The following is a 17,682-nucleotide window of genomic DNA, read 5'->3' on the forward strand; positions in this document are numbered from 1 at the left end:
GTCATGTCTTACTGTAAATCATGTACTTTAATCAAGCAAACACACTCCAGTCATTTGCCCTATTTCCTGTGTAAAAATGCAAAAAGGTTTCTGTGAGGGTTAGATTTAGGGGTAGGGTCAAGGGATATAAATTATCGTTAGATCTGTATAAAATCCATAAAATGCATGGAAGTCTATGGAGAGTCCCCACAATGGTATAAAAACAAGTTTGTGTTTGTGTGTGTGTGTGTTCAGGTATTCCCTATGTGAAACCAAATGTCCCCACAAGGATAGTAAAACCTGACATTTTTGACGTTGTGGGGACAATCAGTCGGTCCTCATGAGGAAAACATACTAAATTATGTTTTTTGAAAATGTAAAAATGCAGAAAGTTTTTTGTGAGGGTTAGGTTTAGGGGTAGGGGTAGGGGATAGAATATAAAGTTTGTACAGTATAAAAATCATTATGTCTATGGAGAGTCCTCATAAAACATGAAAACCCAACATGTGTGTGTGTGTGTGTGTGTGTGTGTGTGTGTGTGTGTGTGTGTGTGTGTGAGTGATCAGCCTCTTTAATTGTCCAACTCTGCTCAGGGTAGATGCTCTCTCTCTCTCTCTCTCAATCTCTCTCTCTCTCTCTCTCTCTCTCCCGAGACATGCATTCCCCGCATAACGCTCTGTGTGGAAGAGAATGAGAGGGACGGAGAGGTGGAGAAGACTCAACTTCTGCCAATAGAAGAAAACGCTGTCTATTTCTATTTTTATCTCAGTTACAAAACTCTCGGCTTGATTTCTTCGCCTGTTATTCACTCTGCACAGCTGATCCAACTCTGGAATTGATCTGGTGATTAACAGCATCTAATGGGATTAAAGAGACTCCGTTATCGAGGCATAAAGGAGGACTGTCGGTTATAATAGCCTAAGTTTCATTAGGTACGCGTTAAAAAAAACAACAAAAAAAAAACAAACAAACAAAACAAAAAAAAAAGAACCGGCGCAGATAGTTGTGCGACGGCTGTACATCCTTGCTCCACGTTAAAGGAAATAGATGTATGGTATTGACAGGAATACTTGTGGAAGCTGTTCTTCGTGCGCCACGTTTGAAGACCTAACCCAGGCGAAACCATCAAGTTCCTCTAAACAAGGCTTTGTGGACGACAACGCATGATTTTTGTGGTTGGTATGACTTTTTATGAACCTTTGCACGAATGCATTTGTCTTTAAACGGAGTGACTCAGGCATTCGGAGTGACTTTCTCTGCCTAAATGCTGTTGAACTTGAGCAGAATAAAAAGCGCTCCTTACAGAATGATGGACTAAGGGCACGGAAGATGGCATCTGCGATTTTTGAGGGCACATCTCTGGTCAACATGTTCGTGAAGGATTGTTGGGTTAACGGCATCCGCAGACTCATTATAAGCGGAGAGGAAGAGGAGTTCTTTGAGATAAGGACTGAATGGTCGGACAGAAACATTCTCTACCTGCACAGAAGCTATTCGGACATGGGAAGACTTTTAAAAAGACTTGTAGAGTGTTTCCCCGAGGATAGAAGAGATTTATCCAAGTCTCCTCTGATAGAAGGTGGGTGACAAAAGTCAGTCTGTAATTATATTCCATTCTGCCAAATATTCTATTCTATTCTATTCAATTCTATTCTATACTATTCTACCCTTCTCTACTTTATATGATCCTTCTCTGTTCTAATCCACTTTAGTCAACTCTACAATACCCTACTCTAATGTCTCCCATTCTATTCTATTCTATTCTATATAACTCTGCCCTTCTCTACTTAATTGTACCCTACTCTGTTCTAATCCACTTAACTTTACTATACCTTACTCTACTGCCCACTATTCTATTCTATTCTATTCTATTCTATATTATTCTATGGGACATTCTATGTTATTTTACCCTACTCAGTTCTGCTCCCCTTCACTTAACTTTACTATACCCTACTCTAATTTATTCTATTCCATTCTATTGAACTCTGCCCTTCTCTACTTTATTTTACCCTACTTTGTTCTACTCCCCTTTACTCACCTCTGCTATACTCTACCGTAATGTTCTCTATTCTATTTTACTCTAATCAATATTCTATTCTGTTCTATTCTATTCAACTCTGCCATTCTCTGCTTAATTTGACCCATTTCTGTTCTAATCCACTCAACTCTACTATACTCTAATGTCCTCTATCCTATTCTACTGTATTCTATTCTGTTCCATTGAACTCTGCCCTTGAAATAATTTTATTTTACCCTACTCTGTTCAATTCCCCTGTACTTAACTCTGCTACACCCTATTCTACGTCCTGTATTCTATTCACACTCAAAAAGCATTTTTTAGATTTATGCAATTCTGCTGTACCCTACTGTACTGTAATCCAATTCTATTCTAATTTGATTCTATTTTGTCCTAGCCTACCCTACTCTGCTTCACCCTATCATACTCTGTGTTTTAGTCCAGCTATTCAAAAGCCAGTTGTTTACCACTATCTTTAATGAAAGGAACTGAAATGATGAGCCATCTGGAAGCAAACATGTTTTTCATGTTGTTTGGGAACAAGGTTAAAATTGGCTGCTTAATAATTCATACTGGACTAGATACAGTGACACACAAACCAGATCTATCATGTGGCTCCTGTCTTTTTTAAATAGATGAGTCAATGACCAGAGCTCTGAATATAGATCAGCCACTTTTAGACTTTACAAGTTAGGACAGGTCATACACTACTTAAAAGCAGCTGTTTAGGTTAAATGGTTAAATTACACTGCAATTGGGGTTTCTTTCCTCATTAAAAGTGACCCCCAAAAAAGTTAGTGAGACAAGTAAGGTACTATGCTTACAAAAATAATGGTTTATAACAAATATAAATTGGTATAATAATTGGATTTCTCTCAAGTAACTATTTTTATTATTCTTTTCTAACATGATTTACATGGTTTTACTCAAGACTTACTCAAGTGTATTTAAAAAGTTAACATTTCTCCAATGTATTAGAGTGAGAAAGCTACTAAATGTCACCCCCTATTGCATTACAGCGTTACTGCAGTGCTAAATAGGCATATTGGCCCAAACAAACTGCATCTTATGTCTCATCATGAAGCACTTATATTTGAGTCCTGCGACTATATTAATTTGATCAACTATGATCCAGTTGGTGCCTGCTTGCCTTAGTCTAGTTTCTAGTGTCATGCTGTCTCTCGATTTCCTTATCAGGACTTTGTGAACAGTTTTGAAAGAAATATCTGCATTGTGCAATGTGACTGTTTGCTTTGTGTCATTGTGAAACACCAGAATATTGAATGGCTGATGTTTTTGTGTGTTTTTTAAGGATACAATCAGTTTGAAGTGTTATACTTAAGTCTGAATTGCTGAAGATGAACACTTGTATGATCTTACAGATTGTTAGATATTATAACTCGCTTACTCTGAGTTAAAAACTCTATGGCTCACATCACATGTGAATATCTGGTTCCAGGTCAGCAACACAGGTCTCTTTAAAAAGAGCTATCAGATTGTGTAACATGATGTCTATACACATGGCACCCTGCTTGAGGTATCTGCGTCTGGCATGCCATTCAAAGTTGGCATGATGCCTAGCTCGTGCCATCTCCACAAACTCAGCCACATTGGAGATTATCTCTTAGTCTGTAGCCACTGAGGTGGAGTGAGTCTTGGACACCGTGTGCCAAATGGCTTTTCTGTGGTGTCTACAATGCCCAGACTTTATCCCTCGCACTGAAATAAGTATTCACAACCACCAGTAAACTAAACAAGGCAGAAACTGGTCACTTCCAGAACATTCACTGCTTTTGTACCTTTCTCTTTGAGGTCAAGATGTGATTGGATCAAGAATTTGAGTCTGACAGTATTGTTGGTGGTTTTTGTGTATGTGTCAGCATTGTGGAAAAAGTTTGTCGGTTGTACATACATCCTCTTCATTGTCCTGTCCATTGAATAACTCCAGAGAATGAGGTTCAATTTGCATTACCCTTGTTTGGTTCCCCCTTTGATTCCATGGGCCCAGTGCTTGTTTTTGAGTTACCAAGCAACAAAAGTTCTCTGTCTTATGTCATCGCCAGGGCTGCTTCTGGCTATAAGCAGTGGTCGATTTGTAAAAGAAATATCAAGTGGGGGGGGGGTTCTAATACTTATAGGTCATTGACAAATAAGGTTGTCCAAGGTGTTAAAATGAGAAATCTTTTAGAAATCTAGTTTAAAACACTTGTGTCAAGTTCTCACAAATGTAATCTTTGTGCCCAATTTAGATTCATATATTTTTGAAAAACCTTTATAGCATTTTCTGCAATAATATTTAAAATTGTCATGTAGTGCAACCATCAAGTAAAAAGTATAATAAACTTTCTTTTCACCTTGAATACATGAGAGTATAAACAATTTCATAATTAATTTCCAAAAAGTTTTCAAATACATTTTTCAGGGTACTTTTTTTTTTTTTTAATTATTATTATTTATATAAATATTATGGATTTTTGAGTCAAAAATATCAAGTTTACCCAAGGTTCCACCACATGACATGAACAAATTGTGCCTTTTCATAAAAATAAATATCATACATTTTTTAAAACTTCACGCTCAGTCTTGAGGGTCTAAAGTTTTCCGCTCTGTTTTATGGTTTTAATGGTCAGCATAAACAACAAAATAACTACCTGCATGTTGGTTTCACCCAATAACTTTGATTTGGTGGACAAAAGCAAATCTAATTTTTTTAAAGAAATAACAATAAAATATTATTCTGCACTAGTCTTGCCAACATTTATTTTTTTCAGGAATTTCAGCTTTTAATGAGACTTTTTTTTTTACTGTCTCTGGACACCACATGACATTTTTTACTTTAAGCCCCAGAGAAAATATAAATGTGAATATCATAAATATAAATATCATCATCATAGAAGAGGTGTATTCAAGTAAATTCAAGTTTGTGTAAAAAAAATGTAAAAATCGTTTTTATTTATTTTTTATGTATTTTGAATTTAATAGATCTGGACAAAAATGAGAGTCACTTCATTGACCCTTAGGACAGATGGCCATAATATGCACCTGTTACCCTCTGTTACTGTATTTTATGATGAATTCTGTGAAAAGAATTCACATTATGATCATGACATTTTTTTTATCTAGCTCGCTCGCTCACTGTCACAGACATGCATTGTTTTTCTACTCCAATGACCGATCTAGTAAAGAAAGTTTGGGCTGTTTATGAAGCATGCTTAAACAGTGGTGTAAAAAAGTTGTTTTACACACAAAAGCGTTTTGTGGGAGAAATCCTGAAAATTGTTTGAGTTAAAAACATGTATATACTGTACATGTTGTAACCGTACACTCGTCATAGCAATATCTTACATTATGTTATCTCTCTCTCTCTCTCTTTTTTTTTAAAGAAAGACAAAATATTTCCTTGAACTGTTCTCTTGGCCATTTTTGAAAATGCTTGAAAATTTGAAAACGTGCATTACCTTCAGTGGCGTAAAGTTCATGTGGACACTAGGAAGGACAAATCAACCCATCGCTGAACTCCGACATACTTGTTTGCCAGTGTTTTCAGAAAACCGCCATCTGGTTGCAGTGGAGAGAGAGCTTGCATGCTCTAGGTTGCACAGATCTGTGTGACCTAAAGTGTCACCCTGCCAGAATATTTCCAAACTGTACAAGTGTCAATATTTGGTTGGGGGATTTCACCTATAGAAATCTGTCAACCTTAAACATGTCGAAATCTAATTCTGACTGGCAAATCGCCGTTATTTAAAGGAATAGTTCACCCAAAAATGAAAATTTGCTGAGAATTTACTCAGCCATCCAAGATGTGTCTGAGTTTCTTTCTTCATCAAAACAGAATTTATGATTTTTAGGATTTCATTTCAGGCCTCCTCCTTTAAACAATGCAAGTGAAATACGTTCCAAAATGCATATTTAGAGTGCATCAAAATAATCCACACGACTCCAGTCGACAAATAAAGTTCTTCTGAATGCAAATGATTGATTATTTTTAGAAACAAAACGTATATAATTTTGAACTACAAATGTTTGCTTCCGTACATCTCTGTGACGCACGCTCATGAGAGGAATAACGTAAGCTCTTAAGGTCACACATGGAGGAGGAGGCAGGAAGCGCATCATTGTTTACAAGAGAACCTTGCACAGACCACAGACCAAGCACAGTTCACAAACCAAAACATTCCAAAACAATTTCAAAACAATAAAAAAGAAAATACAAATCATTTCCAAATAATAATAAAAAAAACATTACTGCAGTAAATAACCATCCTTTATTTCAGAGCAATGCCGTATCTACTTGTGCTTTTTCTTCAGCAGAACTACAGTATAAAGGCTATATGACTGTCAGGAATTCAAGCCACACAAGTTGTAGCTAGTGAAACCAAGTGCGAGAGCATTTACTGAGATTCACAGGATTTAAAAGGTTTACATAGTGAGACAGTGAAGTGGCGTGAAGGTGAGTTATTTATGCAGGCAATGATGAGCGAATGAATTGAGTGCAGCTGCGGTGAATTAGAAATCAGGTGATGAGGAGCGGAGCGCTGAGGGAGGTGCAGAGCCTGAGGGAGGCATGACAATGACAAAATTTTCACTCATACCTGAGTTCGCTGGAAAAACAGCACGGGCACAGCTGATGAATTCAGATATTGACCCTTTGTTTCTTTCGATGGTCTGAAATCCTCAGGTGTAAAATGTTCACTGCACACCCTCCAATATTTGAGAGAATGTAGGGGTGTACTGATATCCAGGTTCAGCGCGATAAGCCAGAACTTCATTCGCTCATGATCATGTATAGGCAATCGATGAAAAGTTTATATTTTTCCCGGAGTGCATTTTCTTCAGGTTTTCTGAAAGTTGAATCATGCAGGATACACATGCTAAACGACCATTTTGAACAATACAAAATCTACAGCAAAGACAATTAAACTTTTGTACAGCGCCACTCCTCTTGTAAACAATGACGCGCTTCCTGCCTCCTCCTCCTCGCGTGACCTTACCAACGAGCTTACGTCATCCCTCTCATGAGTGCGCACAGAGATATACGGAAGCGAACATTTGTAGTTAAAAAGTATAAAAGTATTGTTTTGTTTCTAAAAATAATCAATCGTTTGGGTTCAGAAGAACTTTATTTGTCGACTGGAGTCATGTGGATTATTTTGATGAACCCTAAATATGCATTTTGGACCATCAAAAAAATTCACATTCACTTGCATTGTTTAAAGGAGGCCTGAAATGAAACCCTAAAAATCTTAAATTCTGTTTTTAAGAAGAAAGTAACTCAGATACATCTTGGATGGCCTTAGGGTGAGTAAATTATCAGCAAATTTTCATTTTTGGGTGAACTATTCCTTTAAAGTCTGTTATTTATCAAACGTAGAAAATTAAATATGACACAATTAATCGAAAGGGGATGGGAAGGGGGGATGGTGGTTTTATATATACATGTATGTGTAATATATATATATATTACACACACACACATGTATATATTAGCTCTTTTCCCGAACACTCCCCCAGTCTGACATTGGTCTGCCAGACAGATAGTCCTGCCCCAGACTTACATCATTGGTTGAGTAAATGTTGCTATGTCAGGCTGGTTGGGATATTCAAACAAACAGAACACTTTTATATTGCCACAGATTCACAGTTACACTTTCAAAGAAATCAACCTACAAATGGCTTACTTATAGTAGTCTCTGCTTATAACAGTGATGTTTTCTGAATATTGTACTAGTTTTTCTCAGTGATGTGCGTGCAAAAATGTAGGAAAAATAATTCATAATAATAAAATTATTAATAATGTTTCATCTGACAGCAAGCCACATCCTCTTATTTGTTATATGTAATGTACACTGGTGGCCAAATGTTTGGAATAATGTATAGATTTTGCTGTTTCGGAAGGAAATTGGTACTTTAACTCACCAAAGTGGCATTCAACTGATCACAAATTATAGTCAGGACATTACTGATGTAAAACAGCACCATCACTATTTGAAAAAAGTCATTTTTGATCAAATCTAGACAGGCCCCATTTCCAGCAGCCATCACTCCAACACCTTATCCTTGAGTAATCAAGCTAAGTTGCTAATTTGGTTCTAGAAAATCACTTGCTATTATATCAAACACAGTTGAAAGCTATATGGTTCGTTAAATGAAGCTTAACATTGTCTTTGTGTTTGTTTTTAAGTTGCCACAGTATGCAATAGACTGGCATGTCTTAAGGTCAATATTAGGTCAAAAATGGCAAAAAAGAAACAGTTTTCTCTAGAGACTCATCAGTCATTCATTGTTTTGAGGAATGAAGGCTATACAATGCTTGAAATTTCATACAAGGGTGTACACTACAGTCTTCAGAGACAAAGGACAACTGGCTCTAACAAGGACAGAATGAGATGTGGAAGTCCAGATGTACAACTAAACAAGAGGATAAGTACATCAGAGTCTCTAGTTTGAGAAACAGACACCTCACATGTCCTCAGCTGACAGCTTCATTGAATTCTACCTGCTCAACACCAGTTTCATGTACAACAGTAAAGAGAAGACTCAGGGGTGCAGGCCTTATGGGAAGAATTGCAAAGAAAAAGCCACTTTTGAAACAGAAAAACAAAAAGAAAAGGTTAGAGTGGGCAAAGAAACACAGACATTGGACAACAGATAATTGGAAAAGAGTGTTATGGATCTTAACCCCATTGAGCTTTTGTGGGATCAGCTAGACTGTAAGGTGTGTGAGAAGTGCCCGACAAGACAGCCACATCTATGGCAAGTGCTACAGGAAGTGTGGGGTGAAATGTCACCTGAGTATCTGGACAAAGTGACAGCTAGAATGCCAAGGATCTGCAAAGCTGTCATTGCTGCACATGGAGGATTTTTTGATGAGAACTCTTTGAAGTAGTTTAAGAAGTTCTGATCATTTTTTTCAAATTGTAATAGTAATTTTTCACATTATTAATGTCCTGACTATACATTGTGAGCAGTTGAATGCCACTTTGGTGAATAAAAGTACCAATTTCTTACCATAAGAGCAAAATCTGTACATTATTCCAAACATTTGGTGTTAGTATTATTTTATATCTATAATTATGGTAAACTTGGGAGCTTTTAAAGACATAGCATAACACTGCTAGTGATGGTTGACTAATTATGATCCAAAGATGATTTAATGACCTAAAACCTATATATTGCCCTGAAGGGGTGATGTCGTCATCATCATGATACATTAGTAATGAATAGCAGTCATTACATCAGTGTGTTTTGTGGATTCTTTCAACGCCCTTATAAGAAGAAGCTGTTGCTTTACATTTTTGTGTGATCAAAGATTGTGGTCATTGTTGTCATCACCATTGTCATTTTTATAATTAAAGCTCTGATGTGTTATATACAACAGCACAGATTCATAATTGTTTTCAGTCTGACTTTCTTTGAAGTAATTGGGTTTCAGTAAAGCCCATTTCATAATTCTGTAAGCCTGGATTCATCCATGGTGAATATCATGAAAACATGTCCAGGTCAAATTTCAAAATAACTTTAATAGTTTGCATTTAGAAATTTAAACCTGTTTTAAGACCATTAATTTTATTTATTTTTTTTCTCCCAAACTGTTATTACCGGATTGAAAATGGACGTTTTACTTTTGAGTTTTTTTGTAATTCCCATTATTTTCAATGGTGATTTTAATGACTGTAATAAAGTATCTTATTACTGAATTACAGTGAAGAAGTATTGGAACAGATACTGGATTGAATATGGTTAATAGAAAGGTCAGCTTCATGCTCACATTTAAAGCAAACTTTTGCAGAACTAGAGGGGTATTTTTGGCATATTTGATGCCCATTGTACTGTACCTATTTTCATGGGATCAGATAGTTCAACATTTAAATGTGTGGCTAGGAGTGTGCTTTTCATTATACTACAATGTTTTAGGTGTTTGCTTAAAGGGGTATCATCACACCCTTCATCATTGTCTAGACTGCCCAATAATTGGTGTGGTCATAAAAGAAGTGATAAAATAGTTATTGGCCTGTTTCTACATTAGTTAGTGAGCAACATCTCATTAAGACTGCACATAAAACAGTTCAACTGAGAGGCAGAGTGCTTTACTAAAGAGAAAAGCTTCTTAAAAAGGCGAGAGATGCTGTTGTTTATGCTGTTTGTGCTCTGTTTATGTTCACATAGGGCTTGTGAAGATTAAAGAAGCAAGAGACATTGAGACTAAGCTAAATGAAGTGGAGAGACTGTTGAAGAATGCCATTAACATGCCCAGGAAGGTGAGAGATCCAACTGCTGACATCAGTATCTACAAAGCTCAGTATAAACTAGCCTGAGGTGGTTTTCTGATCTTGCTGTAGCTTGCCACAAAACTGGTTTCCTCTGTTCAGGCTGGTTTGGTTTGATGGTTTTAGAGGGGTTTTGGGCACTTGTCGGCTGGTCAGGCTGGGAGACCAGCTGGCCAACCAACTAAACACCAGCTTGGCCAGGCTGCAAGACCAGCTAGACCAACTTAAACTATCTAAGAGAAGCAAACCACTTTAGGCTGATTTAAGCAGGATTTTCTTTCTTTTTTTTTTTTTTTTTAAAGTAAAAACATATGCAGGGCATATGTCTTCTCACTTTATTACCCTTTATCAGCAAACTATTTAGTTTAGAGACCAACATTTTACTGTATGACTTTATTGTAAAACAATGTGCTGTTTTTCTCAGTTTTCTAGGTCAGAGGTTGTCTTAACTTTCTTTGAACGTTCGCCGCTAGATCAAGTCCTGAGGAATGATAATGTCCACAAGATTCAGCCATGTTTTCAGAGTCCAGTTAAGATTTCAGGTAGGCTTTTATATGATAATATATTATCAAGATCAAGTTGTTGCAGAAAATTCAGGAACTGAACCCAGAAAAACTGGATGCATTACTGTTTTGCCACCTGTCTTGTCACTGTGCTTTGGACTACATGGTAGCTTTCGAAAAGTATTTTGTTAATTTAAATATTATTATTTTTATTTTTTTTCACCCAATTTGGAATGTCCAATTCCCAGTGCTCTTTTTAAGTCCTCGTGGTTGTGTAGTGATTTGCCTCAATCTAGGTGGCGGAGGATGAATCCCAGTTGCCTCCGCATCTGAGACCATCAACCCATGCATCTTATCACATGGCTTGTTGAGTGTGTTGCCACAGAGACATAGCATGTGTGGAGGCTTCACACCATCCACTGCGGCATCTGCGCTCAACTCACCACGTACCCCACCGAGAACAAACCACATTATAGCGACCATGAGGAGGTTACCCCATTTGACTCTTTCCTCCCTAGCAACCAGGCCAATTTGGTTGCTTAGGAGACCCAGCTGGAGTCACTCAGCACACCCTGGGATTCAAACTAGTGAACTAGCGAACTCCAGGGGTGGTAGCCAGCGTCTTTTACCACTGAGCTACCCAGGCCCCCTAATATTTGATTTTTTTTAATAGGGCTATTCATACTGTAAATAAGGGTGTTTTGCCCAAATGTAATAAGTACATTAAAAATGCAATTCACACAAAATAGTTACTTGAATACATCTCTACTGTGATCAACAATTTCTTAGTTTAAAGACATTTTGACATTTTACTTTTTATTTAAGTCTCATTAAGAGCTGAAATTCTTGAAAATAGAAATGCAGGCATAAGTAGTTTAGAGTAAAATTTTATTATTTCTTAAAAAATCAGAAGTGAAACAATTGTTTGTTTTTTTATGAAATTTACAGTATTATATTATATTATGAAAGTCAGGTGGTGTAACCAACATGCAGGTAGCCATTCTGTTGTCATGTGACAAATCAACACCAAAACAAACAAACAAACAAGCAAACAAACATTAAACTGACCCTCATGACGATGTGTGAATTTGTTTTAAAGAAATTCAGATATTTAGATTTTTTTTTGAAAAGGCAAATTATGTTCAGGTCAAATTGAGTAACCCTAAGAAAATATCTTGACATTTGTGACTCAAAATGATGAGGGAAAAAAAATCTTAACTTTGAAAAATATGTGAGATGTGAAGTTGCGTTCAAAGACATGGTCAAGGAGCAAGGAAAGTATTTTAACTACTTGGTTACACTACTTGAATACATATATATTGAAATATTAATTATTGTAAATGTAAATATGTACAAATATTAAATATTTTACCATTTATTAAATATAAAAAAAGTAAGGGTTAAGTTTGATTTCTGACAGCATATTTTCTATTCTTACAGAGATTTTGAGGTCTAATGGCTTTTGCCTGGCGAACACAGAGACCATTGTATTTGATGAGAGCGTTCCACTGGACAAAGAGAGACCTTCCTCCACTGACTCAGCCCAGCACTCGTAAGTGACATTCATACTGTCGTTCCAGTCCAAAACACAGAATACATATAAATAAAGGAAATACATACTGATATAGCTTTATTGTACAAGGGCATTTATTACATTCATACAATGGAATTTTACATAAGCCACTGACAACATGCATGTAGTAATGTTTTCCTTGAGTGCACAGTGGTTTGTCACACACAGGAAGTGGTACTTATTTCCTCATGGGTGTGGGAAGGAAGCTTTGGAATGAAACTCAAGATCCTCCCTCTTAGATGTCTGATGACATAACTCCCACACTAACACACAAATATGTGATTTGCACAGTTCCCTCTGAAACACTGTTGACTAATAAACATCATACAAAGTTTTGTCCTTGTTAGGTGATAAACAGTCACATTCTTGACACTTACCAAACAATAATAACTGTTTGTGTAGTTTCTGGCCATGTTATGTCTCTGGTTTGTTTCTGGTCTTTGCTTGAATATTGCTGTTAATAATACTGTATCAATGATGTCGTCATGCCTTAAAATAGAGGACTCAGATTTGATTATATATTAGCTCTGTCCCTAAACCTAGAGAGCTGTTGTGCTGCCTACTGCCTACATAAGAGAGTTACGATCTAAGGCAGTGCCTAACCCTCAAGGAAGTGTCTGATTTGAAACCCTCTTCATAGGCAGCTCTACAGATCTTTCTTAATAATCATATATATATATATATATATATATATATATATATATATATATATATATATATATATGAGGAGAGAGAGAGAGAGAGAGAGAGAGAGAGAGCTCGAACTGACTCGAGACTTGATTTACGCTTGATTTACATGATGTTTGATATTAGCATGTTGCTAAGCTAACAACACTTGATTTACATGATGTTTGATATTAGCATGTTGCTAAGCTAACAACACAATATTCTAATTAGCACAAAAGGTTTATAAGGCACCATGATTATGTTGTCTGTTTGGAAGTTATAAGTGCCTATACTGTCTTAAAATGTTGCTTAGGTTGGCAGCTCACTAGGTTTTGAAGAGAACTTGCTTCACCATCATTGCATGTATTTAAACTCCTCCATATTCTCTCTGAACATGCAGGTGTGATGAAGATGGAAGAGAATCCCTGGATCCTGTGGATCAAGATCTGAGTGATGATGACCCAGAGGCTTACGTCACTAACCTGTCCTACTACCACCTGGTTCCCTTTGAAACAGACATCCTGGAGTGATACACACAATTCTGCATGGGCAGAAACGTATGAGGGCGCACTGCACCCCACCTCCCCTACTCGGATATCTTCTATCCAGCAATGGGAATGTGCTGCAGTTTAGATGCTTCTGCTGCTTGGTAGTGTTTTTGATGGCAGTAAGAGAAGGATATTTTTAAACAGGCCAAATGCAGAGATTACCACTGACTTCCTGGAGCAGCTCACTGCTGTCTGTGTTGATCAGATTTGCTGGCCTGAGCCCACAATGACACTGTACTCACCTACGTGCCTCATTTTTTGACCAAAAATCAAGCTGCTGACAAGAAATCATAATAGGAACAAACATGAGAAAAAATTAAGATGAATGCTGCTATTTCTGGGGTACAAATTTGTGGAGGACTGGAATGTTGGCTTTTTATTTAAAGTCCAGGCTGAGTTGACTTTTTTTAGGAGTTGTGATTCATTTTGCCTGTTTTTCCAAAGCCTGATTCCCAGAAAACCTGCTGGTTTTTTTTGTTTGTTTTTTTTTCCTCCCGATAGAGTCTATGCTATGAGATGTTTTTAGACAACTTGTGACTTTGGTTGATGTTCTCTTTTCAAATGCTCCTTTGCAAAAGAATATCAGGAGAAGAACGTGTAAAGATGGAAGATTGTGATCTTAATGGAACTCATTGGAACTTGCAGTGTGGATTCAAACACTATTTCTTGACTGAAATCAGCAATGCTGTTATGGAAAACTGGTTATAATCAGTGGTTTTCATCAAGAACTTTAACACACTCCTCCCAGATTCTTCCTTTTGTTACAGGATGTTTAATAAAAGGGTAATTTCATGGTGGAAAGCAGGAAGACTATTTTCAGGGTAAACTTGTGTTTACTTACTCCAGGGGAATAACTTTGGTTACTTTTAGCTTGTAATAATTTGTAAGAGATGGCGAAATCATAAGATATCAAACGAATTGGGTCGTATGAAAAGGGATGACTTTTTTTTTCCCATAGAGACCAACCAATCAACAAACAGAATTTCAAATCGATACAATACAGGCATCAGATTTTTGCTAGCCACCTATCCAACACATTATTTTAAGAAAAGAAACATCTGTGAACAAATCTGGTTATTCATTCCATACTGTATTTGTTAAATCAATACAAATTACTGATGTAAATTAATAACCTGTAAAATGATTCCCTTGTTTCGTTCCAAACAGATGTTTTCTTTCTTTCATGGTACACTAAAGTTTTTTTCTACAAAAATCAAGATTAGGTTAAGGGTTTAGTAAGGGGTTACACTTAATGGTTAAGTTTAGGTTTGGGCTAGGGGTTAAACTTCGTAGGAAAAATCGTAATAACTTGGTTCGTTGGTTCATTAATTTTTGTTTGTGGGAGTAAAAGTTGTACATTTTCTCATGATTTCGCTATCTCATACTATTATTATGACTTGTCATGAGACCGGGCTTGGAACTTTACTGTTCCATATTCAAATATGTGTACTGTAGGTGCACTTGTATTCTGAATTGGATGAATTCTGAATTAAATCTTGTTAGCAGAAGAAAGAGGCAGCTGTTTAAAATAGGACACTTTTACGACAACAACAGCAACAACTTTTCATATCAAATCAAACTCAAAAGCCAATTTAAAACCATAGATTTTGTTCACAAACCACTGCTTAATTAATCAACAACCATTTCTGCACAAGAGTTTGCAAAGTGAAGCGTATGCTTTGGGGATTTTGTTTGAGCTTAATGGGGAGAAAGTGTTATTTGGTAAGAATCCAAACTTCATTCGTCACTATGCAACGGCTTGGCTGATGTGCCAGAGGGCCACAGTCTTGAATGAGAGCCCCACAGGCCCTGCTCACAACTCCAGAAACAAGAAGCATCTTTCTTCTAAGAAAACAAATGGCCATTTTGTGGAGGCAAGCACAACTTGTGTCTGTGTAATCTTTGTGTGTGTATGTTTACTTACTGTAAAATAGTTACAGCATGTAGAAAAGTTTTCATAAAGAGAGATGTGATCATGTTTACGACAGACAATGCCCACATCAGCATAAAACTTTAAAATGAAAAACAGTCCATGACTAAACAGTTATCCAATCTGTTTCCTTGCCATGTTGTAGCCAATACCACTGTAGCCAATGTTGAAAATGACAAAGAAAAATGACAGTTCTGTCATTATTTATTCACCCTCATATGGTTCCAAACATATGACTGGGAGATGTTAGGCAGAATGTGAGCCTCAGTCAGCATTAACTTTCATTGGATGGAATAAAAGATGTAATGAAAGCAAATGGTAACTGAGGTTAGTATTGTTGGTAACATCTTTAATGTTCCACGGAGAAAGAAAGTCATACAAGCTTGGAATGACATTAGGGTGAGTAAATGACAGAATTTTCATTTTTCAGTGAACTATCCCTTTAAATCCCTCCCTAAAGTGTTTTGAGTGAATTCTATTCAGTGCATACTATCTTATGGTCTTTCGTCTATTGAAGGACTGTGGACAGTAGCTGAACTTTCCTCTTTCTTCTGGAATACAAAGGACATGCACACACACTTGGCACAAGGATTTTAGTCCTCACAAACACACACATGCACAAACACACCCCTACTTTGTAATGCAGACATGCTCTCCCTGCTACCCGTGAGAAAGTTTTGCTCTTTTTTGTTTAATTCACAGATTTCCGTTTTTTTTTTTTTTTTACACTTTTCTCTGTATTACAAAGCATACAAACATGAAGAATATAAAGGATGCCCTTTTAACTACGGGAGACTTGGTTATATAATTGTATTTGAGATTGTATTTATATACTTTTGCAAACAAACCAATTTAAATTAGCATAATTTAAAATGTGCATATGTCTCATTATTATGAGAGCCTCAGACATTGACTGGTCAGCCATAAAACATTCCTTTGTGACATCCAGAAATACACTCTCCTGCCTCTTGCACAAAATACCAGAGGCTGCTCTTAGACTGTCTGCACACTTTAAATGAATTTTCTCATAAGTACTGAACTGTAAACTATTTAGAAGTAGACAGCTCTGCCTTCATCTTGCATTTATGCAAGTCGTATTGAATACAGGAAATAGGGCAAATGACTGGAGTGTGTTTGCTTGATTAAAGTACATGATTTACAGTAAGACATGACCAAATGCATAGCACATTAGATGTCAAACACAAAAGATTTTATAGGAGTTATTTTTGTTTTCATGTAATGAATATTTGTATAAGCATCACAAGGAACAGGTTCTTTTTCACTGTGTTTTCAAGGTTGTATAAAATACACATTTTATATACAGCATTAATTTAATGGTTCATTTTCGACTGAGGAAAGGAGTACATCACATCATGTATATCGCTAATCATAATAATTAATATATTTGAAGAGAAATGCATATTTGTGAATAATTTATTCAGTATAAAACATGCCATTAAAGCTTTTATGTTTAAACAATGTTGAGTGTGTGTTATGTTGTGCTCTCTGTTTCAATCTCAGACTGGTTTCGCTGCGATATTAAGCAAAAAGCTTTTCAAACTAGCAGTTTCATATGCATGCAAGTCTCGATTTAGAAATCTTACCCTGTTTGTACAGCATGTATCATAAGATCTGTTTTTTCTCATCTGGTAGACGGAAAAAGAACGGTCATTTCCTCTTTCTGATGAGTTCCACTTTAAGACCAGCATGATTTATTTAAAGCTCATGACGCCTGCTGTTCATTCATATTTTTGTTATTTATTATATTAGGTATAGATGGAATTCATATTTGTAATAAGCATTTTTCTTATAAGAAATAAAATGTTCTAAAGAAAAGATAAATTAGGGTAGATGCTCTGTAAATGCTCACATCCTGTTGAATCAATTCAAGCTTGTAAACTTGTATCGAATAAAAGTAATAAGGCTGCCATCAGTTGTCAGATAGTGTGATGTTAGAATACTTTTCTTACTAATCACAGTTTTCAATGAGGTGAAGTAGCCTTTCATAACGTCCAACAATTAGGTATAATTACTGTATGTTTAAAACATACTGTCTAACAATAGGCTAAATCAAACAAATAGCCTCAAAATAGGCAACATTTATAAATGCACACACACACACACGCGCGCGCACGCGTTGGTGCGGCTATCCTTATGAGGACTCTCCATAGACATAATGATTTTTATACTGTACGA

The 17,682-nt window shown here is 36.4% G+C and overlaps 1 protein-coding gene across 1 annotated transcript; it reads left to right on the forward strand.

Annotated features, from left to right (window-relative positions):
• The first annotated feature begins 657 nt into the window (after positions 1–657).
• On the forward strand, positions 658–17,246 carry LOC127434746 (PX domain-containing protein 1-like). Its single transcript, XM_051687699.1, has 5 exons — positions 658–1,558; positions 10,166–10,257; positions 10,691–10,808; positions 12,210–12,321; positions 13,409–17,246. Exons 1-5 carry the CDS (start codon positions 1,171–1,173, stop codon positions 13,536–13,538), a joined length of 840 nt encoding a protein of 279 aa, XP_051543659.1. The 5' UTR covers positions 658–1,170; the 3' UTR covers positions 13,539–17,246.
• Positions 17,247–17,682: the final 436 nt, after the last annotated feature.

This window comes from Myxocyprinus asiaticus, chromosome 44 (assembly GCF_019703515.2).
Source record: "Myxocyprinus asiaticus isolate MX2 ecotype Aquarium Trade chromosome 44, UBuf_Myxa_2, whole genome shotgun sequence".
Lineage (NCBI taxonomy): Eukaryota > Metazoa > Chordata > Actinopteri > Cypriniformes > Catostomidae > Myxocyprinus > Myxocyprinus asiaticus.